This window comes from Aulonocara sp. 'chitande type north' Nkhata Bay, linkage group LG23 (assembly GCF_057382095.1).
Source record: "Aulonocara sp. 'chitande type north' Nkhata Bay isolate Kocher_YH1m ecotype deep benthic linkage group LG23, A_spYH_male_GT1.1, whole genome shotgun sequence".
Taxonomy (NCBI): Eukaryota; Metazoa; Chordata; class Actinopteri; order Cichliformes; family Cichlidae; genus Aulonocara; species Aulonocara sp. 'chitande type north' Nkhata Bay.
The window spans coordinates 4,855,840-4,882,483 of record NC_141365.1 but is presented as its reverse complement, the minus strand read 5'-3'; the positions used below and the strand labels follow the sequence as shown (position 1 = coordinate 4,882,483).

The 26,644-nt window shown below is 38.6% G+C and overlaps 3 protein-coding genes across 5 annotated transcripts; all 3 read left to right on the top strand.

Annotated features, from left to right (window-relative positions):
• Positions 1-2,697: 2,697 nt before the first annotated feature.
• Positions 2,698-6,298, top strand: LOC147300994 (E-selectin-like). The gene is made up of 11 exons (XM_086281506.1): positions 2,698-2,813; positions 2,943-3,006; positions 3,125-3,529; positions 3,691-3,795; positions 3,887-4,078; positions 4,191-4,376; positions 4,498-4,686; positions 4,908-5,114; positions 5,212-5,391; positions 5,504-5,633; positions 5,718-6,298. Exons 1-11 carry the CDS (start codon positions 2,811-2,813, stop codon positions 5,770-5,772), a joined length of 1,716 nt encoding a protein of 571 aa, XP_086137632.1. The 5' UTR covers positions 2,698-2,810; the 3' UTR covers positions 5,773-6,298.
• A 3,743-nt stretch (positions 6,299-10,041) lies between these two features.
• LOC147300993 (E-selectin-like) lies at positions 10,042-13,826 on the top strand. 2 transcript variants are annotated; one of them, XM_086281503.1, is made up of 12 exons: positions 10,042-10,121; positions 10,251-10,329; positions 10,460-10,864; positions 10,982-11,086; positions 11,178-11,369; positions 11,486-11,671; positions 11,793-11,981; positions 12,065-12,250; positions 12,369-12,575; positions 12,701-12,880; positions 12,987-13,116; positions 13,199-13,826. In XM_086281503.1, exons 1-12 carry the CDS (start codon positions 10,119-10,121, stop codon positions 13,257-13,259), a joined length of 1,923 nt encoding a protein of 640 aa, XP_086137629.1. In that variant the 5' UTR covers positions 10,042-10,118; the 3' UTR covers positions 13,260-13,826. The 2 variants fall into 2 exon arrangements, with proteins under 2 accessions (XP_086137629.1, XP_086137630.1); XM_086281504.1 differs by lacking the exon at positions 12,065-12,250 and having other exon boundaries at positions 13,199-13,820.
• A 4,663-nt stretch (positions 13,827-18,489) lies between these two features.
• LOC147300992 (E-selectin-like) lies at positions 18,490-25,764 on the top strand. Of its 2 annotated transcripts, XM_086281500.1 has the most exons (15): positions 18,490-18,599; positions 18,704-18,776; positions 18,904-19,308; positions 19,973-20,077; positions 20,167-20,358; positions 20,513-20,698; positions 20,820-21,008; positions 21,092-21,277; positions 21,400-21,606; positions 21,732-21,911; positions 23,906-24,091; positions 24,210-24,416; positions 24,542-24,721; positions 24,828-24,957; positions 25,168-25,764. In XM_086281500.1, exons 1-15 carry the CDS (start codon positions 18,537-18,539, stop codon positions 25,211-25,213), a joined length of 2,535 nt encoding a protein of 844 aa, XP_086137626.1. In that variant the 5' UTR covers positions 18,490-18,536; the 3' UTR covers positions 25,214-25,764. The 2 variants fall into 2 exon arrangements, with proteins under 2 accessions (XP_086137626.1, XP_086137628.1); XM_086281502.1 differs by lacking the exon at positions 21,092-21,277.
• Positions 25,765-26,644: the final 880 nt, after the last annotated feature.

The following is a 26,644-nucleotide window of genomic DNA, read 5'->3' as shown; positions in this document are numbered from 1 at the left end:
GCAACAGGTAACCTCTTGCCAAAGTTTAACACCAAACAGCTGTAAAGTCCACCTAGTTGGAAAGAAAAGCCTTCTCAAGTGTTTGATTGGTGGCTATCCAGTGACAGTGTTATTTGATTCTGGCTCACAAGTGAGTTTAGTGGACAGACATTGGGTTCAGCGGTTTTTTCCCAACTATCAGGTGCGACCCCTCCAAGAGCTGTTAAATGATGGACTTGAAGTTTATGCGGTTAACGGACAAGCAGTTCCTTATGATGGGTGGGTCGAACTTACAGTCACTCTCGCTGGTCACGAAGATCCCAATCTTACTGTGCAAGCCCCTTTCCTTGTCAGTAAGCTGTCACTCCCTTAGCCCCTCCTGGGAGCAAACGTGCTTGGCGCCATTATCCAAGCACAAGAGTCAGACCGAGAGGCCAGTGCTTTATTGTATAGTCTCCTACGCAAAGCTTTTGGTACAGACGAAGAGCAAGTGATGGCTATGGTAAACTTCATACAAGTACCACAAAGAGCAGGATGTGACCCAGCCACAGTGAGAATTGGGAAGAGCAATGTGACCATTCCTGCTGGAAAAGCAGTCCAAGTGTGGTGCAGAGTACCCCAAAGTTTTGACATTTGTGACCCCCTGGTGCTGTACGAACCCGATGAGAACACTGCCTTGAGACACCTGAGTGTTGGGGAAGGGCTCCTTGAGATCAACAACCATCAAAGGCCATTTGTTAAGGTCCCCATCTCTAACCACTCCAAACACGAAATAATTCTACCGAAGAGAACAGCCCTGGGTACTATTCAACATGTCGCTAAAGTTATTGAGACAGACCGACCCACAAACACATCAGAGGTGACTCAACCCACACAGAGCCCCATCACCACAGCTGAGGTAAGCGCAGCCACCTCTGTTCCCCAAGCTTAGCTATCACTTTTGCTCCAGCATGCTGGGAATGGCATTGTTTTTTAGCAAAATGTTCTTGTTGGTGGTTGGGAAAAATGCTTTCATGTTTTGGTGCCATTCTTTATTCATGGCTATGTTTTTAGGCACAATTGTGAGTGATCCCACGCCTATGTATGAGACGTAACCCCACACACGAATAGTCACAAGATTCATTATTGTTGGCATGACACAGGCCTGATGTTAGAGCTCACCTTTTCGTCTCTGGACAATCATTTCTCTGGCTGTCTCAAACAATTGTAAAGGGGCTTCATCAGAGAAAAAATGACTTTTAACACAGGCCTCTGCAGTACCTGTAGTTTTTTTGAAAAACATCAGTCTCACTCACACTCACACCTGCCTGCTGTCTTTCCTAAGCAACTGAATAATTTTAGGACAAGGATGGCAAACTCATTTTACACTGTGGGCCACATACAGCCCCCTTTCATGTAAAGTGGGCCAGACCAGTGAAACTCTTTCTATCAATCTAAAGAAGTTTAACTACACATTTAAACCCTGTGATACAAGAAAAATAAGTTTCAACAGTACATCTCTTTTTGTTCGTGAGAAAGAAATGCTGTTTTGGTAAATGAAAGAAATCTGTCAGGATCAGTCTTTGGACTTAAATTGTAAGAAATTAGAAGTCTGGTAGCTCATTGCCCAGTCTGTCCTAAAATTATAAAACATCTTGTTAATTAACAAAAAATGCCCATTTTAATAACGTGAGCCCATGGAGAAAATTTTTTTTATTTCGTAGACAGTAAAAAAGTAGGAACTTTTCTGCTATTTCAGTTTAGCGTGGTATTTTCATAAGCTGATAAAAATATAGAAAATGCAGTTGAAAAAATAAAATGTATCCTCTCATTGACATTTTCCAAAAACTATCCAATGACCAGATTGGAGTCTTTGGCAGGCCAGTTCTGGCCCCCTGCCTTGTGTTTGAAACCCCTGCTTTAGGAGATGGTACTGGCGCTTGCTGGGCTTTGTAAGGTGCCCTGAAAACGTATTTATAACAACTGAACTTCTCTCTTTAAAGTTCTTCATGCTCCAATAATTGGTTGATTTAGGTGCAATCTTACTAGCATCAGTATCCCTGGGAAGCTCTTTTTATGCAAAGCAGTGATGACTGTACATGTTTTCCTGCAGATAACCATGGTTAATAGAGTAAGAACAATGACTTCAATAACCACTGCCTGTTGTTTTAACTCAGTCAGTTTAGCTTGACAGATCTTCTCCTCATCAACATTCTCACCCGAATTAATGAGAGGATCACTTAAATGATGTTCACAGGTGCTTTTGAAGCAGGGCTGATGGACTGTGTGGGGCTTTTTGCATGTGTTATTGTTCTCTAAAGCACTCTGAGCAGCATGTTTTGATGGCATCTCAGTGAAGAACACTATATGCAGTGGTTGTGCATATGTTTAAAAATGCAATATTTGCACGTGCAGTGCAGTGTAGTGTGATACTCATATAAGGTAGCACAAAATGTAATACACTAGTAACTAGTAACTTCATGAAAATAGTTTGTAAACCGAAGTAAATACACTTGTTTTCTGCTTATGATAATGATACTGAAAGTAATACTGAAAGAACTTCATACTAATGAAAATAGCAACTGTGTTAATAAATAACAGAATTTCATTTGTTATTTTTCTTTTCTTTTTAACTTTACTTTTGCTTTTCTTTTTATCTCAAAAGGAACAGCCTCTCGTAGAGTGGAGGAGTATAAGAGTCGGGGTGGAGTTTCCACTCAAAAGTCCAATTGTTATGAAAGCTTTCAGGAAACCTGGACCAAGCCAAGCATCATAAAAGCAGGCACTTCAGCGCAAAACCCTCAGAATCACATCGATCTGCACTGAAGTCAAAGGCTAAAGAATCACTTAAAATGGTAAGTGGAAGTTGAATCAGTTTAAATTCCATTCTCTGCACTGCAGATTTATTCAGTTGTATCTTATAGCCTGTGATTGATAGTATACTATTAATGTATGTTAATGCATCTTTCTAACTTATTTTTTAGGAATTGTGCTATGGATTATTTCAGGCACGTGCATCATGGATCCAGTTCACTTTTATCTGCTCAAGTATGTGCAATGCAGACATCATCCCACCTGCAAGTTTTATAGCCTGATAGAAACTTAACATTTTTTGCATTTTTGCAAAAAATTGCATCTAATGTGTATCTCTGTTCTGTATCCTTAGTGCTGTGCATGTGGACTAGTGTTGAGTCCTGGTCTTATGTCTATTCAAACAAATCAATGAAATGGGATGATGCACGTAATTGGTGCAAGGAGAGCTACACAGACATGGTGGCCATCCAGAACCGGGAGGAGATCGAGCATCTTAACAACTGGCTGCCCAAAAAAAAGGGCTACTACTGGATAGGGATCCGTAAGATCAATGATGTCTGGACCTGGGTAGGAACCAACAAAACTCTGACAGAAGAAGCGACAAACTGGGCAAAAGGAGAACCGAACAATGGCAAAACTGGACAAAGTGTAGGAGTCAGTGAGGACTGTGTGGAGATGTACATTAAACGAGACCAAAATCCAGGCACGTGGAATGACGAGAGGTGTATGAAAAAAAAGACTGCTCTGTGCTACACAGGTAAGCAACAGTTTGGGGCTTATATGCTTTATTTTAGCTGCCTTAGATTTGTTATTCTGGTTCATTATTATCAAGGTAATCTACTGATAAAACATTTAGAAATAGTTTATTTGATATATTATTTTTACTAAGGCTTATAAAAGCATGTCTGTTTTTTCCAGCGGCTTGTAAGATTGACTCCTGTTTGCATGGAGAGTGTGTTGAAACCATCAACAGCCACAAATGTGATTGCTTTGAAGGGTTTTTTGGAGACAAGTGTGACCAAGGTAAGAAAACAAAATGACAGCGTAGTTTAAATACATATTTTAAGTCACATAAAGGATTTGATATCTAACTGTGTGTTTTATTTGTTGTCAGTTGTGCAGTGTAACAAAGGTGAAGTGGTTGTTCCAGATAAAGGACATGTAAATTGCTCTCACAAGTATGGCAGTTTCTCCTATGACTCCTTGTGTCAGTATTCCTGTGAGGAAGGATACAAGCTGAGTGTGCCAGGACCTTTGAGGTGTACTTCCTTAGGAAAATGGTCAGAAAAACCCCCTACATGTGAAAGTGAGTTTAAGTATTAATAGCTTATAATATTGCTACTACTTTTTGGTACTTTTATTATTTTCTACACAGTGATGGAGTCGTGGACTGATGTTTTTTCTCCTGTTGTCTACAGTGATTCAGTGTGAGAAGATGTCAGAGCCGACACATGGATCCATGAAATGCTCCGATCCTCTGGGCTCATTCAGCTATCAGTCCACCTGTACTTTTACCTGTGATGAAGGTTATGTACTGTCTGGATCTCCATCTCTGCAATGTGAAGCATCAGCAAATTGGAATGGATCCCAGCCATACTGTGTTGGTACGGCCACATGTTTTTACCTTTCATCGTTGTGTAGTTTTTGTTATTTGGAGGATGATTTGCATGATGATTAAAATAAAAGCTTTCATTTAACTCCTTCTGTTGCCTCTCTCTTTTGTAGCTGTTCAGTGCCCTGCGCTGCAAAACTTGACAAATGGCTTTGTCAGCTGTGGAGAAGATGCTGATACGAGGTTCAGCTACAAAAACACCTGCAGCTTCAGTTGTGACCAAGGTTACCATTTAGTGGGAGCCAGTAGAGTGACCTGCACATCAGGAGGTACATGGAATCAGCAGATTCCTCACTGTGAAGGTAAGAGGAACACGAAAAGTATAACCCACCATCTTCTATATCATGAGGACACGTTCAATAAAATACACATGTTTCTGTGTTAGCCATCATTCATCTGAAAGCCTAGTTGTATCACTATTTATTGCAAACACCTTTCACTCATCATAGCAATTTTAACAGTGTCTGTGTTCTTATATGTTACTGATTAATTTTCTTTCTTTCTTTCTTTTTCTTTGTTTTAGCAAAAGGATGTCCTGCTCCAGAGGTCCCAACAAATGGTCAGATAAGCTGCAGCCCTTCTCTGTCTTCATTTCTTAGTCATGACACACCCCATCCACTTGGCATGGTTTGTCATTTTACATGTGATGAAGGACATGAGCTGCAAAGTGCACACAGCATGGAGTGTACACATCCAGGCCAATGGACCTCCAGATCACCAACCTGCACAGGTACATGTGAACCCATTTTACTTGGATTACTTGTTGTTCACAACTTCATTTGTATGTTAATGACATGAAAGTGACATCTTTCTGTCCTTTACAACAGTTGTTCGATGCCCACTGCTTGAGGCTCCTAAAAACGGTCACATCAATTGTTCCAGCACTGAGTCAGTTTACAACTCTCAGTGCTCCTTCACCTGTGACCAAGGCTACTCATTAGAAGGACCTGAGCTGCTGACATGTGGTCATCATGGTAACTGGACTGCAGAGAAACCCACCTGTCAAGGTAAATAAGCAACAACAGAACAAGGGGAACAAGAAGTTAAAATGCATAAACTTAACATAACAAGTTTCAGTTCAAAGTTTGACGCTATTCACATTTCACCGTGTTTCCACAGCTCCTGCTCCAATTACTGCAGTTACTGCTGGTGTGGCAACAGGGGGCACTGCCTTGTTATCTGGTGTGTCTATGGCTATGTGGGTCTTGAAAAAAATGAAGAAGAATGTAACCAAATTCGACCTGAGCAGGTTAGAGAAGGATTAACCATTTTTATTTTCTTTATTTTTAAGTTTATTGAAATTTCAGTGCTAATCTTCTCTCTTTTATTACAGCAGCACTGAGTCTCCCTCACAGAGCTACAAAAACAGCATTGACAGCCTAATATAGAAATCTCTGATATTCTTAATAAACAAATATGAATACTGTAAATTTTTACCACATTATTGCACAACATATTATTTGCACTAGTATAACACTCTAATAAGGCAAAGCCAATGTAAGAAAAAGAGCTTATTTAGACACATCCACTGAATCATTGTATCCCTTTGTAAACTGTAAAAAGATCTGTGATCGCTCTGAAATGTTGTTTCAACATGCATTTCCTCCCAGTGGGAATTTTATATTGAACATATTGTTCTACAACTTCATGAAAATGCTGGGAAAATGTGGCTATTCCTGTTACTTTAAACGTCACATAACATGTAAGCTGCCATTTCCCTGCATACCTGTGAATTCTTTTTAGTATTTATGTGGTATTTATTTTCTAAAAGAAAATTGTGGTGAATGTTTATTCAGGTGTTTGCTTGTACAAAGCTATATTTTTATTTTTATTTACTGAGCCACTGTAACTGTAATGTTCTCATGTACACACAAAACAAATAAATATTGTTTAAAAAAATTAGATTTTGGCACTTCCATGTTTTGTTATAATGACCAATAAAAATATTCCATTAGTTTTGTCACCACAATGATAGAAATGCTTAGCCGAGCAGGGTCTGAAGCCGTCTGCTTTCATAACTTGGCTCATCAATTCTGCACGACATGCACCGACTCTCACAGTTTTAGCAATGACCTTCTGCCACCATGACTTTTTTTAGAGGTTGAGAAAGAACCTCTTTTGAAAGCTGCCTGGACCTTTTGTCTCTCCAGCAACCTTTCCATCATAAAGGACATGACAAAGCAGAATAAAATTGAAAAGTGAGAGGTAGGAAGGAAAAGCTATATTTCTGGGTATTCTATCCATTGTTTTAATTGAGTGTCATTTGTGCAAGCACTTTCGTGGGACAGGAAAGGGTCAGATATCTTACATAAGGCTGAATATGACAACATGTTGTGAACATCGAGTTATTCTATGCTAAGGCTGCCCTGAATGTAAAAATGAGAGCTTACAAAAACCTGGCAATGACCCTTAGATGCACTGAATGGACGCACAATTATTTTTACTGCTGCAGCACTTTCTTATCTTATGTTTGGGTTGATCAGATAAGCAAAGATTTAACTTCAGCAGCAGCTTCTGTCAAACAACATAACATCTGAGTAAATGAGACATTTTCTCATCAGTCATTTTTAATGATAATATGCATCATAATGGATGTAAATATATCCACCTTTCACCTTGGGTAGGCAACAGATTAATAATATAGGATTAAGGTTGATATAAATTATTGATATTATCTTTGGGTTTTAGATTTGATGCTAGCAAAATGTGTGACTGATGTCATGGAACATGCAACACTGTTACATGTTATAATCATCACACTATGAATTATTCTGAATGTTTTCAGATAATTCTTTGGATGAGACTACTGTCTGCGGGATGCATCACGACTCCAGCAAGACAATGACCTGGACCCAGGCCAGACAGTGGTGCCAGGCCAGATTCACAGACATGATGTTGAAACCAAGAGGAGGATGACTGTCTGGTCTCTATCCTGCTGCAAAGGATATTTTCTCCCTGTATTTCTGGATTCCACTCCCCAAAAAACACAAGAGTGAAATTTGGACACAGTTTGAGAATAACAGCATACGGATCGGTAATGATTCATCAGCAACAAATGAGCCAAATAGCCGCAGTGTTTTTTGTTTTTTTTGTAAACTAACTCAGGACGAAACTGAGGAGAATGGAATGATGGGAAATGCAGCAATTTAACATCAAGTGGTGAAGATTATTTTAAAGTTTGATATTTCCTATACAAAATTTTGCACCATTTTAAATCCTGTTCTTATTTTGTTGATTTAGAAATATTTTAAATTGTCATATGATTGTCATAATATCACTTTCATTGAACATTTATATTTGTATAATTATTTGTCACATCTTTAACTGCTGTAACTATTAAATTTACCAACTTTGGGATTTATTAAGAATATCATATCTTCTCCTGAACTTGATTCATTTGTATGCAGCTTGGCAAAGGATAAGGCTGTTATCTGAAAAAAGGAATAACAGGAAATATTATTTTGGTATTAATAACAAGCATTTTAATCATGCTTTGTTTGGGGGAGGGGGGGGGGGGGTGTTCATAATTACCCAGGTTGAAAAAAAAGCCAAACAGGTGAGCAGATGGCTATTAGAATGGGCAAAGAATAGCAAGTCAAAGTTATTAGTAATTTATTATTAGTAAAGGACAGTATAAACTGAGGAAACTACCACAGTTAGTTAAGTCAGGTCATCCTGGCATATTTATACATCCTTATACACACTTTCAGATGTCTGAATGTTTTTAAAATATTTCTTTCCACACAACATGCTCTACATATTTCAATAACTTGTACTTTTCATCATTATTTTGTTTGTTTGTTTTTACATAATTTTAACATACCTGAATACCCATGCAGGGCTGATGAGTGAATACAAATTCTCCTCATTGAACTTATGCATTCACTTCATTTAAAGATAATGATAAATAATTCTGACTAAGGCTGACGGTTCAGTGCTGTTAGGGTTTTTTTTTATATCTCTGGTAAACTGATTCTACTTCTAGTGACTCAGTATGAGATATTATTACCACTGACTAGAACAGCAATACTATTGCTAAGAGATTCAGTGCAAGTTTATGGCAAAACAGGTCCAGAATAATCCATAGCTCTATTTACTCTTCACAAGAAAGAAATGTGAGCATGAAAAGTAAGTTTTGAAATTCTTGTACCTGACAATTTCCCTGTAACCAAAGGCCTCCACAGTCACCGGTTCTCAACTCAAAAGAGCACATTTTAGAGAGAGTTACATCATGGATGTGCAGCTGACAAGTCTCCAGCAACTGGGTGACGACATCATGTTGATATGGACAAAGATTTTGGAGGAATGTCACATTTGACCTATTGCATAAATTTAACTTTATAATTGTGTAGGTTTAAAGTCAGGATGTGATCCTTTACTATACTCTCACATGAAATGAGTCACAAGGACTTACTGTGTATGCATGTGTCTGTGTGGGGGTGTGCGTATATGAGTGAAAGCCTTCCTGAAAGGAAGCTTTGGCCAAAATGATAACACAAAATTTACCAGTGGCTCAATTCCAGAAGGATAAATAATGTCCTTTATCTTTTTATGAATAAGTGTAAATGTAGTGACAATAATGAGTAACTAAAGACAGATAAGACGATATTACTCATCCTTATTTATAGAAACAGATACGACATATTCAAAACAGTAAGGAACAACGCAGGACTACTCTGATAATTCATTCTGAATAACTCTGACTTTTCTAACACGATAGGTAACTCTTTGAGAGATGAATTATTACAACTTATTCATTATGAATAATATTTATTTTTCTCCTCACATTATTCATTCCTGTTTTATCTAAATGGCATAAACCAGTATCTATGCAACAGTTACAAATATTCTATCTGTGGTTCATCTTTATGTTCACCACAAATAAATAAATAAATACATCAGTTGTAATACATTGTAAAAAACAAAACAAAAAAACATCACAAATAACAACATTTGATGTTTTCCCAGTCTCCCAGTCTGCTCCCCGGTACCTCATAATATCCACCCATTTATAATTAGATTATTACTAATATGTCCCTCGCTTGTTCATGACAAACTTCGGTGTCTTTGTTTAACCTGAAAAGGATTACAAATATTTTTATAAACCTGAGCCAAAGACCTGACCTTATTCTCTAATGAATATATTTTCCCTGTTTTTTAATCATGCAAACCATTTCCATGTCAAGATCAATGCTCTACTCACTGTTTCCATCCCTATGGGTCTAAAGGTTTCCTCTCGGTGGAGCTGACCCAGATCCAAACTGTTTTGGCAAGCACACTGAAAATCATCATCCTCTGTTTCAACATAAGACAACAGAAAACCAACAGTTTTATAAACTGATATTTCAGATTCTGATTCCGTAGGACCAGACAATGTGTGAACACAGCTGGCAGCCAGTGTTGCAGCATATAAAGTTATCAATACTTATATTGATTGAATTTATTTGAATTTGTTTAAGTTAATATCATTTAATGCTTTTTTGATGATGACAGACAATAGAAGTTTTCTTTTTGTCTTTTTTCTTTCTTGTGGGAAATGATCCTGAAGCCTTCTGTGGAATTCAGCATTGGGAAATGTTGCGGGAAATTCCGCTGAAAGGCTTCCTGTAGGAGGATGGAGTCATATATAAGAGGAGGCAATCCAGTGGATCACACTCAGAATCATTTTATCCTTAAATATACTGAGGCGGAAGGATCAACAATCTTCTGTAGGCTATCAGGCATATTAGTTAACATGGTGAGTAGAAGGGTTAGTAATTTAAATATCAATCTTTTCAGAGAACATTATTTCACTTTTATCTTATATTTAATGATGATAGCATGCTGTAAATGTATTTTAACTTGTTTTGTGATTTTATTTTCATAGGATTCCTGCTTTGGACTACTTAAGACCTGGGGATATAAGAGCTCTGCTTCATGGATGAATTTCACCTTCATTTGCTTAGGTAAAGAATTTTGATGCAAGCAGAAACATCAGTGTAACTCTTGCAAGTTTTACAACCAAAGAGAAATTCTTAAAATCCATCCTTTCTGCCACATATGCATCTAATGTGTATCTCTGTTCTCTGTCCTTAGTGCTGTGCATGTGGACTAGTGTAGAGTCCTGGTCTTATTTCTATTCAAACAACACAATGACATGGGAAAATGCACGAAGCTGGTGCCAGGAGCACTACACAGACATGGTGGCCATCCAGAACCAGGAAGAGATTGAGCATCTTAACAACTGGCTGCCCAAGAAAAATGGCTACTACTGGATTGGAATCCGTAAGATCAATAATGTCTGGACCTGGGTAGGAACCAACAAGCCTCTGACAGAGGAAGCAACCAACTGGGCAAAAGGAGAACCGAACAATGGCGAGAGAGAAATAAATTCAAAGATCAGTGAGGATTGTGTGGAGATGTACATTAAAAGAGACAAAGAACCAGGCAAGTGGAATGACGAGAGATGTACAAAATCAAAGACTGCTCTGTGCTACACAGGTGAGCAAAATTTTGGGACTAACATACTAGAGCAGATTAAAAAATTAAGATTAATTATGTGACACATTATTTTACTATAATAGGTAAAATTTCTAAAAGCATGTCTGTTTTTTCCAGCGGCTTGTAAGAATAACTCCTGTTTGCATGGAGAGTGTGTTGAAACCATCAACAGCCACAAATGTGATTGCTTTGAAGGGTTTTTTGGAGACAAGTGTGACCAAGGTAAGAAAACAAAATGACAGCGTAGTTTAAATACATATTTTAAGTCACATAAAGGATTTGATATCTAACTGTGTGTTTTATTTGTTGTCAGTTGTGCAGTGTAACAAAAGTGAGGTGATTGTTCCAGATAAAGGACATGTAAATTGCTCTCACAACTATGGCAGTTTCTCCTATGACTCCTTGTGTCAGTATTCCTGTGAGGAAGGATACAAGCTGAGTGTGCAGACTCCTCTGAGGTGCACGGGGTCAGGAAAATGGTCAGAAAAAACCCCTACATGTGAAAGTGAGTTTAAGTGCTAATAGCTCGTAATATTGCTACTTTTTTTTTTGTAATTATATTATTATTTACTACACAGTGATGGAGTCGTGGACTGATGTTTTTTTTCCTGTTGTCTACAGTGATTCAGTGTGAGAAGATGTCAGAGCCGACACATGGATCCATGAAATGCTCCGATCCTCTGGGCTCATTCAGCTATCAGTCCACCTGTACTTTTACCTGTGATGAAGGTTATGTACTGTCTGGATCTCCATCTCTGCAATGTGAAGCATCAGCAAATTGGAATGGATCCCAGCCATACTGTGTTGGTACGGCCACATGTTTTTACCTTTCATCGTTGTGTAGTTTTTGTTATTTGGAGGATGATTTGCATGATGATTAAAATAAAAGCTTTAATTTAACTCCTTCTGTTGCCTCTCTCTTTTGTAGCTGTTCAGTGCCCTGCGCTGCAAAACTTGACAAATGGCTTTGTCAGCTGTGGAGAAGATGCTGATACGAGGTTCAGCTACAAAAACACCTGCAGCTTCAGTTGTGACCAAGGTTACCATTTAGTGGGAGCCAGTAGAGTGACCTGCACATCAGGAGGTACATGGAATCAGCAGATTCCTCACTGTGAAGGTAAGAGGAACACGAAAAGTATAACCCACCATCTTCTATATCATGAGGACACGTTCAATAAAATACACATGTTTCTGTGTCAGCCATCCTTTGCCAGAATCCAGAGAGAGAAGCTCCCCTCATCATGCAGTGCAGTGAATCTGAGACTGAACTGCGACCAAACTCCACCTGCAGCTTCAGCTGTGAAGAAGGTTTTGAACTGCAGGGAGCAAACACCATCAAGTGTTCTGAGGACGGACAGTGGAATGAAAACATACCTACATGCAAAGGTCTGAAAGACTAATTATATCAATATTTACTACAAACAGTGTTACTCCAGTTTTTTTCTTGGATTGATTATGTCATGACATATTAGTAATATTTTACTCTTTTGTTTCCCTTTTGTAGCAAAAGGATGTCCTGCTCCAGAGGTCCCAACAAATGGTCAGATAAGCTGCAGCCCTTCTCTGTCTTCATTTCTTAGTCATGACACACCCCATCCACTTGGCATGGTTTGTCATTTTACATGTGATGAAGGACATGAGCTGCAAGGTGCACACAGCATGGAGTGTACACATCCAGGCCAATGGACCTCCAGATCACCAACCTGCACAGGTACATGTGAACCCATTTTACCTGGATTACTTGTTGTTCAAAACGTCATTTGCATGTTCAGAATCTTACGAGCACAGGTGAGATCACTTTTTTAATATGCAATATCTTCCTTTCTTTTACAACAGCTGTTACATGTTTGTTGCTTGAGGCTCCTGAAAACGGTCACATCAGTTGCTCCAGCACTGAGTCAGTTTACAACTCTCAGTGCTCCTTCACCTGTGACCAAGGCTACTCATTAGAAGGACCTGAGCTGCTGACATGTGGTCATCATGGCAACTGGACTGCAGAGAAACCCACCTGTCAAGGTAAATGAGCAACAACAGATCAAATGGTACACAAAATGTAAATGTGCACACTTACAAATCTCTGTTCAAAAGTTCACATTATTCACATTTTACAATGTTTCCACAGCTCCTGCTCCAGTAGCTGCAGTTACCGTTGGTGTGGCAACAGGGGGCACTGCCTTGTTATTTGGTGTGTCTATGGCTTTGTGGCTCTTGAAAAAAATGAAGAAGAAAGCTGACGCATATGAACTGAGCAGGTAAGAGAAGGATTCACCTCTTTGTTTCCTTCATCTTTCTTTTGAAGTTTGTTGTCTTATCCTCTCCTCTCTTTTTTCACAGCAACTCTGACATAGAGTCTTCCCCACAGAGCTACAAAAACAGCACCGACAGCCTAATATAGAAGACACTTCTCTTCCTCTAAGGCAGCTACAGACAGCTGTATATTTCTCCACAGAAATGCAAAAAGTACATATCATATACACTAGCATAACAGATGGGAAAAAAACAGCCATACTAAATGTGACAAGGAGTGACATAATGTGACATTTGAATTTTCCTGAAACTTTTAAAAGATCTGCAATTGCTCTGAAATGTTGTTACAACATGTATATCCTCCAGAATGGAATTTCATATTGAACATATTGTTCTACAACTTCATGAAAATGCTGGAAAGGTGGCACGATTCATGTCACCATAAATGTTACATAACGTTATGTGTGAATTGTCATTTAGCTGCACAAATGTGAATAATTTGATATGTATTTATTTACTATTTATTTTAGAATAGGATAGTTCGAATTGAATTTTTATTTTATTGTTTTTATGTGTAAAGTTGTGTTTTCTTTTACCTTCACTGTTTTTTTATACTATGAAATTTTACAGTTGATGTTTTATGAAATTCTGGAATATATGCAAACCTAATAAACCTTTTTGGAAAAAATATGAAGACAAATGTCTTTGTTTGCTGTTGGCACATTCACTTTTCTTCATCAGGACTAATAATAACAGTTCAGCTGTGTCACCACATTGCTGTAAATGCGTAGCCAAGCAGGATCTATTCCAGGCTCATGTGGAACCAGAATTTAAGCTTGACTCATCAGTTCTGCCCATCATCAACCTGATCTTGCAGTTTCACAATGACCTTCTGCCACCGTGTGTTTTTTTAAGGGCTAAACAAGAATGTCTTTTGAAAATGCTCAGACCTCTCTCTTCTCCCTCATGAAGGTCATTAGCAGTTATTCAAGGAAGGAAGGAAGAACTGTATTCCTGTGTATTTCATTTCCCCATTGCTCATTGTTTGTTTTAATAAACTGATTGTTATCTGTGAAAGCACTTTAGTGGTACAGGAAAAGGACCTAATGTCTTACATAAGGCTGAAGGTGACAACATCCACTTATTGTATGATAAAAAAAAGGGAAACTTACAAAAGCCTGACACTGATTTTTAATTGTGTTTAAAAAACACACTTATTTTACTGCTGTAACACCTTTTTTGTTTATATTTGAGTTGATTAGAAAAGCAAATGTTTAACTGAAGTAGCAGCTTGTGTTTACAGGTTCACAGAGCATTTTATGGTGTTATTATAAAAATAAGTCAGGATTTTCTTATTCAGTCCTTTTCATCATGATCTTCATTGTTACTTATGAGAAGTACTGTTAGTCTTAACTATTGTTGTTATTTTTTTCTGGTGCAGATGACAGATAATAACAGCACGTGGATCAGTAACAATTCAAGGGCCCTGTATGAATCAAATAATATCCACTCTACAGATATGTGTGTGGAGATGTACACTAACTCAGGAAAAAATAGAAGGAAGTTGAATGATAGAAGTGTATCACAATTTTTGTTGCATAGATTAGTAGTTTTACCTTGTAAAATATTCATTCTGTTATTTATTTCATTAAGTTTTTTTTATATGCTTGTATATTTGTTTATATCTTATTTTACTGATCTATACACCATTCCACCATTTTTATTTTTGTGTTTAACTATTGTGACAGAGCAATTTCCCAAAGTAAATTTGATGGGATAAACTCAATAAATCTTATCCTAAAACTAATGATTTTATATCAGTCATCAAGGAAAAAGACACAGTCTTCTGTACAAAGAAAAACAAGAATCTGTGTGAGTTTTGAAGTGATAAGTGACCTTTTATTGGTGAGCTTTTTCTTAAAACCCAGTGTAATGCAACATCATGTGAAGATGGGAGATGCCAGGAGACTATCAACAATATAACTGTGAACATGGTTTTGAGAGAGAAAGGTGCCAAACGTGAGCAGTTTAGTATTGAAATTGGCAAAGAGCTGCCATTCAAAGTCAGGACAGGTGCTCCACACTCGCGGGGTCTCAGCCGTTCCTCACACTCCGGTCACGCTCTCAGCTCACGCTAAATCTTCCAATAAGCAGGGAAAAGGAAGGGTCCAAGAATCTGAAGCCAGGAAGGGAAGCAATCACTGAAGGTACACGATATCGGACAGGAATCTATAAGCCGGGATTCTCACTAACGTGGTAATTCAATATTCCAGCGAGGAATATTTTTTCCTCTGCCGCATCGATCCTGCTTCCAGTGAATCATTATAAGTTATTAGCATGAACAGGGCTCGTCGTAGTACTGTTACAGTTATCACATTGTCAGAGCTCTGATGACAATACGTGGATTGGCAGTATCGCCTCTCAGTAGGAAGGTTCCTATTTAGAATCCTAGTTGGGACCTTTATGTGTGGATTGTGCATGTTCTTCCTGTGCTTGTGTGGGTTTCCTCCCACAGTCCGAAGAAATACTAGTCAGATGAAGTGGTGATTCTACACTCCTTCATAAGTAAAAATGTATAGATTAAAGTATGAACCTATTATTAGATGTTGCTGCTGGTATAAAGCGCTTTGAGAGGTCAGTGTGACTAGAAAAACGCTATACAAATACTTTGAAATCTGTTATTTTTATATTAGAAACCTGTTCGATTATATTACATTAAATTATGCATAACCCATTTGTGCCCTTAGCTGTGTAATGCCCTTCTCTGGATCAGTCAGAAAATGGATACCATAGCTGCTCAGAAGGTAAATCAGACATTCAACACAACCTGTCGGGTTAAGCGTAACCCTGGCTTTCTCATGATTGGTTCACCAGCTGTCATTTGTAGACACACAGAGGTCTGAAGTGGCCCAAGACATACTTGTGCATGTAATTTCATAAAATTGTGTAAATGTTTGTAAAATGTTGTTGGAAAGCAAGTTAAATATGAAGGCTGACAATTGGATCGTGTTTTTTCTTCATTCTAGGTTATTACGATCAGCAATACTAGTGTCATGCTACTGTCACTGCATGTTGGGTTTTTTTTGTTTGGTTTTTCTCCCCTTAGACTATAAACAGACTCTATTAGCTGCAGTTGAGTGTGGAGCTATTTTTACCTTCTGCTGCATCTGTTTTTGCTACATAAAACATAAACATACTCAGTTTTTCTCAAGTATATGTTATAGAAGTAAGAGAGCATATGAAATCTCATTGCAACACCCCTCAAAAGTGATAATATCTCTGTTTGTTTCTCACGAGAAAGAAACTTACCCAAGTAAGGTCAGTGTTGAAATTATGCGTTGCTGCTCCACCCTTCCACACAGCCTTTGCCAACCTAGCAATAAAAAAAAGAAATTCAAAGAATGAACAAAAAAGAAAATGCTGAGAGCTTTCTTTTTGTTTTTCATGTTATTCACAGGCTGCCTGAAGAAGCCAGTCCATCATGTGATACACAACTATAAACAACAAGTCTTATTTAGAACAGTTGTACAGTTACTAATATTAATTACAATGCAGTGGTAACAGGTAGATTCAAACATGCTCTGGATGCTGTTTTAAATATCAGTAAGTTAAAGTTTTTGTTTAATATGTTGTTAATACTATGCACACGTGGTGTGGTGGTTAGCACTGTTGCGCTGATCCTGAGTTAAATTCCACCATCAGGCCGGGATCTTTCTTTGTAGAGTTTGCATGGTCTGTCCGTGTTCATGTGTGGGTACTGCGACATGCAGTTAGTGGGGATCGGTTAAATGGAAACTCTAAATTGCCCATAGTTGTGAATGTGAGTGCAAATAGTTGCCCTAAGATAGGTGGGATAGGCCCCAGCCCTCCCCCAAGGGACCCTAAAAGGATAAGCAGAAGATATGTGTGTGTGTGTGTGTGTGTGTGTGTGTGTGTGTGTGTGTGTGTGTGTGTGTGTGTGTGTGTGTGTGTGTGTTAATAATGTCTTTTTAAAGGCTTTGTACTTCATATGTTTTTAGCTTACTACCGACTCAGTGGATTTAAATATATTATCTCCCCCTGCTGGTTGCTGGTATTGTATTTTTATACACATTAGAGGCAGCCTCAAAGACATCCTTGGAACCTTTGTGTTAACATATGGAAAAATCACAGTTTGTTTTTATTATTTTAATCAGAATCAGAACACTTATTAATCCCTGAGGAAATTATATGGTTACAAGATAATAACAGTAACAGACTTAACTAAATTAAATAATATATTACAAACTTTACAAAACTCCAATGAAAGTGTCCTTCCATGTTCAGGAACCACACTCAACAGCGTTTCTGCACAGCCACTATACATTAGTTACCTTTTGATCTGGATTTTGCATTGAATTCTTTTCTAGCCACTTAGATGCTCTGAGGTTATGCAGTCTTTTATCGTTTTTTTTAGTAAGGTAATTAGATATAAGGCATTCAGTGAGTGCACAATTGCCAGTAATAAGTTGGACTCACTATTGATGGATGTTGGGCATGAGTGCTCTGCCAGGGCTACCCTTTGTCCCCTTTGTTTTTGATTCATAATTTTTCTGGACAGAATTTCTCGGTGCAGACTTAAGGGTTCCACCCAGGTGGCCTCAGAATTTCATCTCTGCTTTTTGTGGTTGGTGTGGCCCTGTTGGTTTCATCCAGCTTGGGCTGGAGAAGTTCACATCCAATTGTTAAACAATGAGAATGAGCATCAAAGTCTGAGGCCATGGTCCTTAGCAGCAGTAGTCACATCGACATACCACACTGTATGAGTGTACTTTTTTCTCTCTCTTTTTTCTTCAGACTCTAAACAGCTTCTCTACCATCTTCTGACAAAGTCAGTTACTTTCTCAATTATGTGTTGAAGAAATAAAATAAATAAAATGAAATCTTATTGCAGTATACCTCAAAAGAAATCAACTTCTTTGTTTTTTTTTCTCCAGGGAAAGAAACTTACCAAAGTAAGGTCAGTGTTGAAATGAGGCGTTTGTCCTGAGCTACTCCACCCTTTCACACAGTCTTTGCTGTACATTTAAATAATTTTACAAAATGTTCAGTGAGTTGTTTTGTCTTCACCAGAGCACCTAAAAATGCAAATCTATCAACTGTGAAGAATATTGCAATTTTTACACATTTTTTTTAAAATATCACTCAGCTAAGGTTGTTGTCTGTTGTCAACTCAACCTGTGAGTTACAGACTGATGAACACTATGAGCTGATTGAGTAAGACGACACAAACGTTTTGAACAGGAAATGTTTTTAAAGCCTTCTGTGGAATGATGAAATACTGGACAGTATTGGAGGGGTGGGGGGAATTCAACTGATATCCTCCAGGTTTCCTGGATGATACAAGAGAAGAACATAAAAGCAGCAAATCCAGTGCATAACACTCAGAATACTTTCATCCCTACATATGAGGCTGAAACCCACAGAGTCAAACATCTACTGTAGGCTATCAGGCATACCATTTGACATGGTGAGTGGGGTATCAATTTAAATATTGTTCTTTTTAGGGCAGATTTCAGTAAAAATCTATTCAGCTTTAATTTAATGAACTTTTTTTTAATATGATGTTTACAGAATTCCTGCTTTGGACTAATTCAGACCCATGGATATAAGAGCTCGTGGATCAACTTCGCCTTTATTTGCTTAAGTATGTATATTTAATGCAACCACACCTTTAGTTAATTAAAAAGCTTTACAAATAATTTCTAAAAAATCCATCCTTTTTTTTTAAACTACATTTGCATCTAATAAATATTGCTGTTCTCTATCCTTAGTGCTGTGCATGTGGACTAGTGTAGAGTGCTGGTCTTATTTCTATTCAAACAACACAATGACATGGGAAAATGCACGAAGCTGGTGCCAGGAGCACTACACAGACATGGTGGCCATCCAGAACCAGGAAGAGATCGAGCATCTTAACAACTGGCTGCCCAAGAAAAAAGGCTACTACTGGATTGGAATCCGTAAGATCAATAATGTCTGGACCTGGGTAGGAACCAACAAGCCTCTGACAGAGGAAGCAACCAACTGGGCAGAAGGAGAACCGAACAACAGCAAGAGTGACAAAAATGCAAAGATCAGTGAGGACTGTGTGGAGATGTATATTAAAAGAGATAAAGAACCAAGCAAGTGGAATGACGAGAGTTGTACAAAATCAAAGACTGCTCTGTGCTACACAGGTTAGCAAAAGTTTGGGACTAACATACTAGAGCAGCTTGTTTTAGCTGCTTCATGTTTGATATTCTTGTTCATATTTTCAATGATCTAAAAGCTTGCAATTATTTATTTGACATGTTCTTGTAGTATAATCAGTGTTGGTCAAGTTACTTGAAAAAGTAATTAGTAACTTATTAATGATTAAGTCTCCAAAAAAGTAATCCCGTTACTTTACTGGTTACTTATTTTCAAAAGTAATTAGTTACTTAGTTACTTTTGAAAAACATGATACACAACCTGAATAGGTAATACAACAATAGACCTTTCAGCCCAATTCTATTGTTTATGCATAATCCATCATATAAAATGTAATCAAATGGAAAGGCTCTTTTTAAAATTTGTTTTATTAGTTTTAATCTTTTAACTTTCTGCACATTGCATCAAGCAAAAAGTTATTTATATGCAAACATGTTTGACTTGAAGAAATTTGTTTAACATTTAAACCCATTTTCTGCACATTCCAGCACATAAAATAAAATATTTTTTTGTGTTTACACTCAGTCTTTGAAATAGATGCAAGTAAAACAGCAAAAAATAAATAAAATCAAAGACTCAGCAGTTACTGCGTTACTGCTCATCTCTGCATATAATTAAGAAGACTTATGAAAGCATGTTTGCTTTCTGCAGCGGCTTGTAAGATTGACTCCTGTTTGCATGGAGAGTGTGTTGAAACCATCAACAGCCACAAATGTGATTGCTTTGAAGGGTTTTTTGGAGACAAGTGTGACCAAGGTATGAAAAAAAATGACCGCCTAGATTAAATCATATTTTAAGTCATGTAAAGGATTTAATATCTAATTGTGTGTTTTATTTGTTTTCAGCTGTGCAGTGTAACAAAAGCGAAGTTATTGCCCCAGAAAAAGGATCCCAAAATTGCTCTCACAAGTATGGTAGTTTCACCTATGAATCCTTGTGTCAGTATTCCTGTGAGGAAGGATACAAGCTGAGTGTGCAGAAATCTCTAAGGTGTACTTCCTCAGGGAAATGGTCAGAAAAGCCACCTTTGTGTGAATGTGAGTTGGAAATCTGCAGTAACAAGATAAATGAAGAGATGAGACATTACCCAGTAGCTACTGAAATTCTGAGATGCTATATTTTATTGATTGTTATGATTTTCTACACAGTGATGGAGTCGTGGACTGATGTTTTTTCTCCTGTTGTCTACAGTGATTCAGTGTGAGAAGATGTCAGAGCCGACACATGGATCCATGAAATGCTCTGATCCTCTGGGCTCATTCAGCTATCAGTCCACCTGTACTTTTACCTGTGATGAAGGTTATGTACTGTCTGGATCTCCATCTCTGCAATGTGAAGCATCAGCAAATTGGAATGGATCCCAGCCATACTGTGTTGGTACGGCCACATGTTTTTACCTTTCATCGTTGTGTAGTTTTTGTTATTTGGAGGATGATTTGCATGATGATTAAAATAAAAGCTTTAATTTAACTCCTTCTGTTGCCTCTCTCTTTTGTAGCTGTTCAGTGCCCTGCGCTGCAAAACTTGACAAATGGCTTTGTCAGCTGTGGAGAAGATGCTGATACGAGGTTCAGCTACAAAAACACCTGCAGCTTCAGTTGTGACCAAGGTTACCATTTAGTGGGAGCCAGTAGAGTGACCTGCACATCAGGAGGTACATGGAATCAGCAGATTCCTCACTGTGAAGGTAAGAGGAACACGAAAAGTATAACCCACCATCTTCTATATCATGAGGACACGTTCAATAAAATACACATGTTTCTGTGTCAGCCATCCTTTGCCAGAATCCAGAGAGAGAAGCTCCCCTCATCATGCAGTGCAGTGAATCTGAGACTGAACTGCGACCAAACTCCACCTGCAGCTTCAGCTGTGAAGAAGGTTTTGAACTGCAGGGAGCAAACACCATCAAGTGTTCTGAGGACGGACAGTGGAATGAAAACATACCTACATGCAAAGGTCTGAAAGACTAATTATATCAATATTTACTAGAAACAGTGTTTACCCATTGTAGCACTTTTATTTTAAGTCTCTTTAACTATGATATATTTTATTGATCTCCTTCTGTTTCCCTTTTGTAGCAAAAGGATGTCCTGCTCCAGAGGTCCCAACAAATGGTCAGATAAGCTGCAGCCCTTCTCTGTCTTCATTTCTTAGTCATGACACACCCCATCCACTTGGCATGGTTTGTCATTTTACATGTGATGAAGGACATGAGCTGCAAGGTGCACACAGCATGGAGTGTACACATCCAGGCCAATGGACCTCCAGATCACCAACCTGCACAGGTACATGTGAACCCATTTTACCTGGATTACTTGTTGTTCACAACTTCATTTGCATGTTCAGAATCTTACGAGCACAGGTGAGATCACTTTTTCAATATGCAATATCCTCCTGTCCTTTACAACAGCTGTTACATGTTTGTTGCTTGAGGCTCCTGAAAACGGTCACATCAGTTGTTCCAGCACTGAGTCAGTTTACAACTCTCAGTGCTCCTTCACCTGTGACCAAGGCTACTCATTAGAAGGACCTGAGCTGCTGACATGTGGTCATCATGGCAACTGGACTGCAGAGAAACCCACCTGTCAAGGTAAACGAACAAATGTGAATCAAATAGAACAAGAACTTTAAATGCATGTAGCCGCTAAGACTGGTGGACCTAAATCTTCACCACCACCTCTTTATACATACAAGCGACAAGGGGAGTGAGCGGGTCAGCGCTCAGGGCACAGAAACTAAGCTGGCTTCAAACACCATTTACTTTCCATAAAAAAAAACACAGCCAGAGTCACAAATACAAGATAAAATTCCCCGTATACAATAAAAATAGTGTTGCAACCCGCTAAAAACCCTGCCGGCAGAAATAACTATACAATATTAAAACAAGGCTAAATGAATGTTTTCCATATGCTAAAATTACCCTCCCATAGTCCCATAATCCCACAGTCCAGCCACACATGGGCGAATGGTCCTTATATGAAAGAGACAGGAGAGGAACTTCTCTTCCGGGATGGGGAAACTCGTCAGCAACAGACCAGGGAGGGGGCTCCTATCGCAGACCTGTCTCCTCCTGACAGCGCGTCGCCGCACAGTCCCGCCCCACTCCACACCTGAACACGGCCTCCCTCGTCTCACCGTCAGATGCAGGCAGAAGGGCATCCCTGCCCTGTTGTGCATTGCAGCCATCGCCACCCACTGTTGCCGTTCCTGCATTGGGAGTGGATCGCCGAACGACTCGCGGCACCCCACAGTCAGGCAGCAGTTCCTTCCACACACGTGCGGGCTTGCACGCGCTCCTTTTTGTCCTGCCCACCTTTCGTGCGTCACTCTCTCTTCTTTTGTCTCTGTGCTCACCATCCCCTTTAACAGGTCAACCTGGCGGCTGATAGGCCACCTTGGGGAACGCCCCCACCTAACAGGTGCCTACAATTGTCTGTTTAGTCCACAGTGGGTTAAAGGAACATGGTATAACGTTAACACAAATATAAACATGAGGATAAAACCATGCAGTATAAATATCAATAAACAAACATGCAATATAAATATCCCAATAAAATCATGCAAATAAAATCAACACTATGTACCAATACACAGATTGAAGCTATTGCAGTTTCACAGTGTATTAGATGGAAGAGTTGTACAAGGAGATGGCCACAGGCAGGAATGATTTCCTGTGTCGTTCAGTGGTAGTCTTTGGTAATCTCAGTCTCTCACTAAATGTGCTCCGGTGACTAGCCAGCACGTCATGGAGTGGGTGGAAGGTATTATTCAGCATTGTCCTTATCTTGGACAACATCCGCCTCTCAGACACCACCCTAAGGGAGTCCAGCTCCATCCCCACAACATTACTGGCCTTGCAGATCAGTTTTTTTAGTATGTTGGCTTCTGCGACCCTCACCCTGCTGCCCCAGCATGCAACAGCATAGAGGATGGCACTGGCCACAACAGTCTCATAGAAAGTTCTAAACATTGTCCGACAGATGTTGAAAGACCTCCGACCCCCCAGAAAATAGAGACAACTCTGGCCCTTCCTGTGAAGTGTAGTGGTGTTTTAACCTAGTCCAGTTTATTGTCTAAGTGTACTCCAAGGTATTAATCGTTCTCCACAATGTCCACATTATATAGAAAATGGGTGGGTTATAAAGAGGGAGCAATACAAACATTATGAAATATGACTAATGTGAACATTTTGAAGTAAAAAGTGTGTAAGTGTGCATGTCACACAGCGGAAATTTGTGTTTTTATGTTTTATCACCCTTTTTGCACACGCTCAGTAAAATACCAAAGTAAAATAGCAAATAAAATAACAAATGACAAAGTTTACAGGTTAGTCAAATGTCAGTTATATATATTCCACCCCTGTAATATTCTTCATATTTATAATTCAGTGATTGTATTTATTAATGCTATTTCTTAAATTTGTAAACTCTGTAACATATTGTATTATTTAAATAGTTTAGTCTGTTACTGTTACTGTCTTGGAGCAACTGTAACCCACGTAATTTCCTTAGGGATTATTAAAGTAGTCTGATCCTGATATACCATGAGGACACGTTCAATAAAATACACATGTTTCTGTGTCAGCCATCCTTTGCCAGAATCCAGAGAGAGAAGCTCCCCTCATCATGCAGTGCAGTGAATCTGAGACTGAACTGCGACCAAACTCCACCTGCAGCTTCAGCTGTGAAGAAGGTTTTGAACTGCAGGGAGCAAACACCATCAAGTGTTCTGAGGACGGACAGTGGAATGAAAACATACCTACATGCAAAGGTCTGAAAGACTAATTATATCAATATTTACTACAAACAGTGTTACTCCAGTTTTTTTCTTGGATTGATTATGTCATGACATATTAGTAATATTTTACTCTTTTGTTTCCCTTTTGTAGCAAAAGGATGTCCTGCTCCAGAGGTCCCAACAAATGGTCAGATAAGCTGCAGCCCTTCTCTGTCTTCATTTCTTAGTCATGACACACCCCATCCACTTGGCATGGTTTGTCATTTTACATGTGATGAAGGACATGAGCTGCAAGGTGCACACAGCATGGAGTGTACACATCCAGGCCAATGGACCTCCAGATCACCAACCTGCACAGGTACATGTGAACCCATTTTACCTGGATTACTTGTTGTTCAAAACGTCATTTGCATGTTCAGAATCTTACGAGCACAGGTGAGATCACTTTTTCAATATGCAATATCTTCCTTTCTTTTACAACAGCTGTTACATGTTTGTTGCTTGAGGCTCCTGAAAACGGTCACATCAGTTGCTCCAGCACTGAGTCAGTTTACAGCTCTCAGTGCTCCTTCACCTGTGACCAAGGCTACTCATTAGAAGGACCTGAGCTGCTGACATGTGGTCATCATGGCAACTGGACTGCAGAGAAACCCACCTGTCAAGGTAAATGAGCAACAACAGATCAAATGGTACACAAAATGTAAATGTGCACACTTACAAATCTCTGTTCAAAAGTTCACATTATTCACGTTTTACAATGTTTCCACAGCTCCTGCTCCAGTAGCTGCAATTACTGTTGGTGTGGCAACAGGGGCTACTGCGTTGTTATCTGGTGTGTTTATGGCTTTGTGGCTCTTGAAAAAAATGAAGAAGAAAGCTGACGCATATGAGCTGAGCAGGTAAGAGAAGGATTCACCTCTTTGTTTCCTTCATCTTTCTTTTGAAGTTTGTTGTGTTCTCTGCTGTGTTTCTGAATATGTTGACTTTGAAAAAACTGAAGACCAAATCAGTTATGTATGAACTCAGCAGGTTAGGTTTCACCTCTTTTCAAAACTGTTTTTTAAGTTTGTTGAATTTAGTTGCTCATATTCTTCTCTCTTTTATTACAGCAACTCTGACATAGAGGCTCCTCTACAGAGCTACAAAAAGCAGTGACAGCCTGATGTAGAAGACATTTCTGTTCTTTGTAGACAACTACAGACAGTATATATTTCAAAACAGCAATGTGAAAATATGAATCATATATACTAATTTAAAAGGAGTATAAAATAAGTAAACCCAGTGTCACAAGAAGTGAGCGGATGTGACATTTGCAGATTATATTATAGGCTTGATCATATTTGGCTGAATTTTTCAAACAAAATGTGCTGACATATATTTCCTCCAAAAGGGAGTTTTAAATTGAACATATTGTTCTACAACTTAATGCAAATGCTGGGAAGGTGGCATTATCCATGTTTTTGTAAATATTATATAGCATCGTGTGAATCTTGTGTGTATAACGTTGTGTTTTGTTAAGTTACCATTACACTTTAAAACTGATATGTTATATTTTCAGTCCTAGATGGTTGGAAATGTTGTGGTATACATGAAAAACTAAGAAGAATTCATTTAAAAAAAAATCATCCAGAGAACATTTTGTTACATATTTTATTTTTTAATTCCTTGTTCAGCATATTGCTAATTAAAAGTGAATTGGACACTTATCCTTATCTTTGGTGGGTTTTAATGCCAACACTAGCAAAATGTGTGGCTGCTGGGGAAAGATTAGGACAATAATAAGTTGGAACTCTGTCACATCTTCCACTTAATTATTACATTAACAGCTGTTCTGAATGTTTCCAGGTAGTTGTTGGCTGAGACAACTCAGTTCTAAACATATTATTACTCTATCAAAACAATGAACTGAACCCAGGCCAGGCAGTGGTGCCAGATCCACAGTCATGGCGGTGATCCAAAACTAAAAGAATTACTACCTAGTCTCCATCCTACCACAGAAATATTGTTTCTTGTATTTCTTGACTGTATTCATCAGAAACCCCACGAATAAAAGTTGAACTTAGACTGGAAATAACAACACATTGGCAGGTTATGTTGTGTGGCAGGTAGGATGTAGGACCCAAATACAGGACTCACAGACACGAAAGGATGAACTCAAAAAGGAAGCTTTGTTGCGCTGTAGCAAACACATACTAGAAACAAAATTCAAAAGCAGAAAACTAGAAACTACGGACAAGGAACATAAACACTAGGAAACTAGAAACTGGGACGCTAGAAACTAGGTGCAAGGAAACACAAAGCACATGGAAGTGGTACAACACAAGAAAAGGGAATGGAAAACACAGGGCTTAAATATACAAGGGAGTAATGAGAGAATGGGAAACAGGAGGGAACCACAGCTGGGACTAATAAGACATAATGAGACAAGGGGAAGCACTGACATAGGACACAGACTTTCAAAGTAAAACAGGAAACACGAGAAAATCACAAAGACGCAGACCCTGAGACCAAAATCCTCGGACTAAAAATATAACACAAGCAGAACCAAAACCCATGAATAACAATAATCAAAGAATTGAACTAAAA

What these genes read in the sequence shown, in the direction of transcription:
- LOC147300992 (XM_086281500.1), top strand. Translation starts at nt 18,537, where the DNA reads ATGAGGCTGAAACCCACAGAGTCAAACATCTACTGTAGGCTATCAGGC. An exon ending in CAGGCATACCATTTGACATG is followed by an intron (nt 18,600 to 18,703) that starts GTGAGTGGGGTA and finishes TGATGTTTACAG; the next exon opens with AATTCCTGCTTTGGACTAAT. An exon ending in CAGATCACCAACCTGCACAG is followed by an intron (nt 21,607 to 21,731) that starts GTACATGTGAAC and finishes CCTTTACAACAG; the next exon opens with CTGTTACATGTTTGTTGCTT.
- LOC147300994 (XM_086281506.1), top strand. An exon ending in GACTGCTCTGTGCTACACAG is followed by an intron (nt 3,530 to 3,690) that starts GTAAGCAACAGT and finishes TGTTTTTTCCAG; the next exon opens with CGGCTTGTAAGATTGACTCC. An exon ending in AGAGAAACCCACCTGTCAAG is followed by an intron (nt 5,392 to 5,503) that starts GTAAATAAGCAA and finishes GTGTTTCCACAG; the next exon opens with CTCCTGCTCCAATTACTGCA.
- LOC147300993 (XM_086281503.1), top strand. An exon ending in TTTCACCTTCATTTGCTTAG is followed by an intron (nt 10,330 to 10,459) that starts GTAAAGAATTTT and finishes CTCTGTCCTTAG; the next exon opens with TGCTGTGCATGTGGACTAGT. An exon ending in TGGAGACAAGTGTGACCAAG is followed by an intron (nt 11,087 to 11,177) that starts GTAAGAAAACAA and finishes ATTTGTTGTCAG; the next exon opens with TTGTGCAGTGTAACAAAAGT.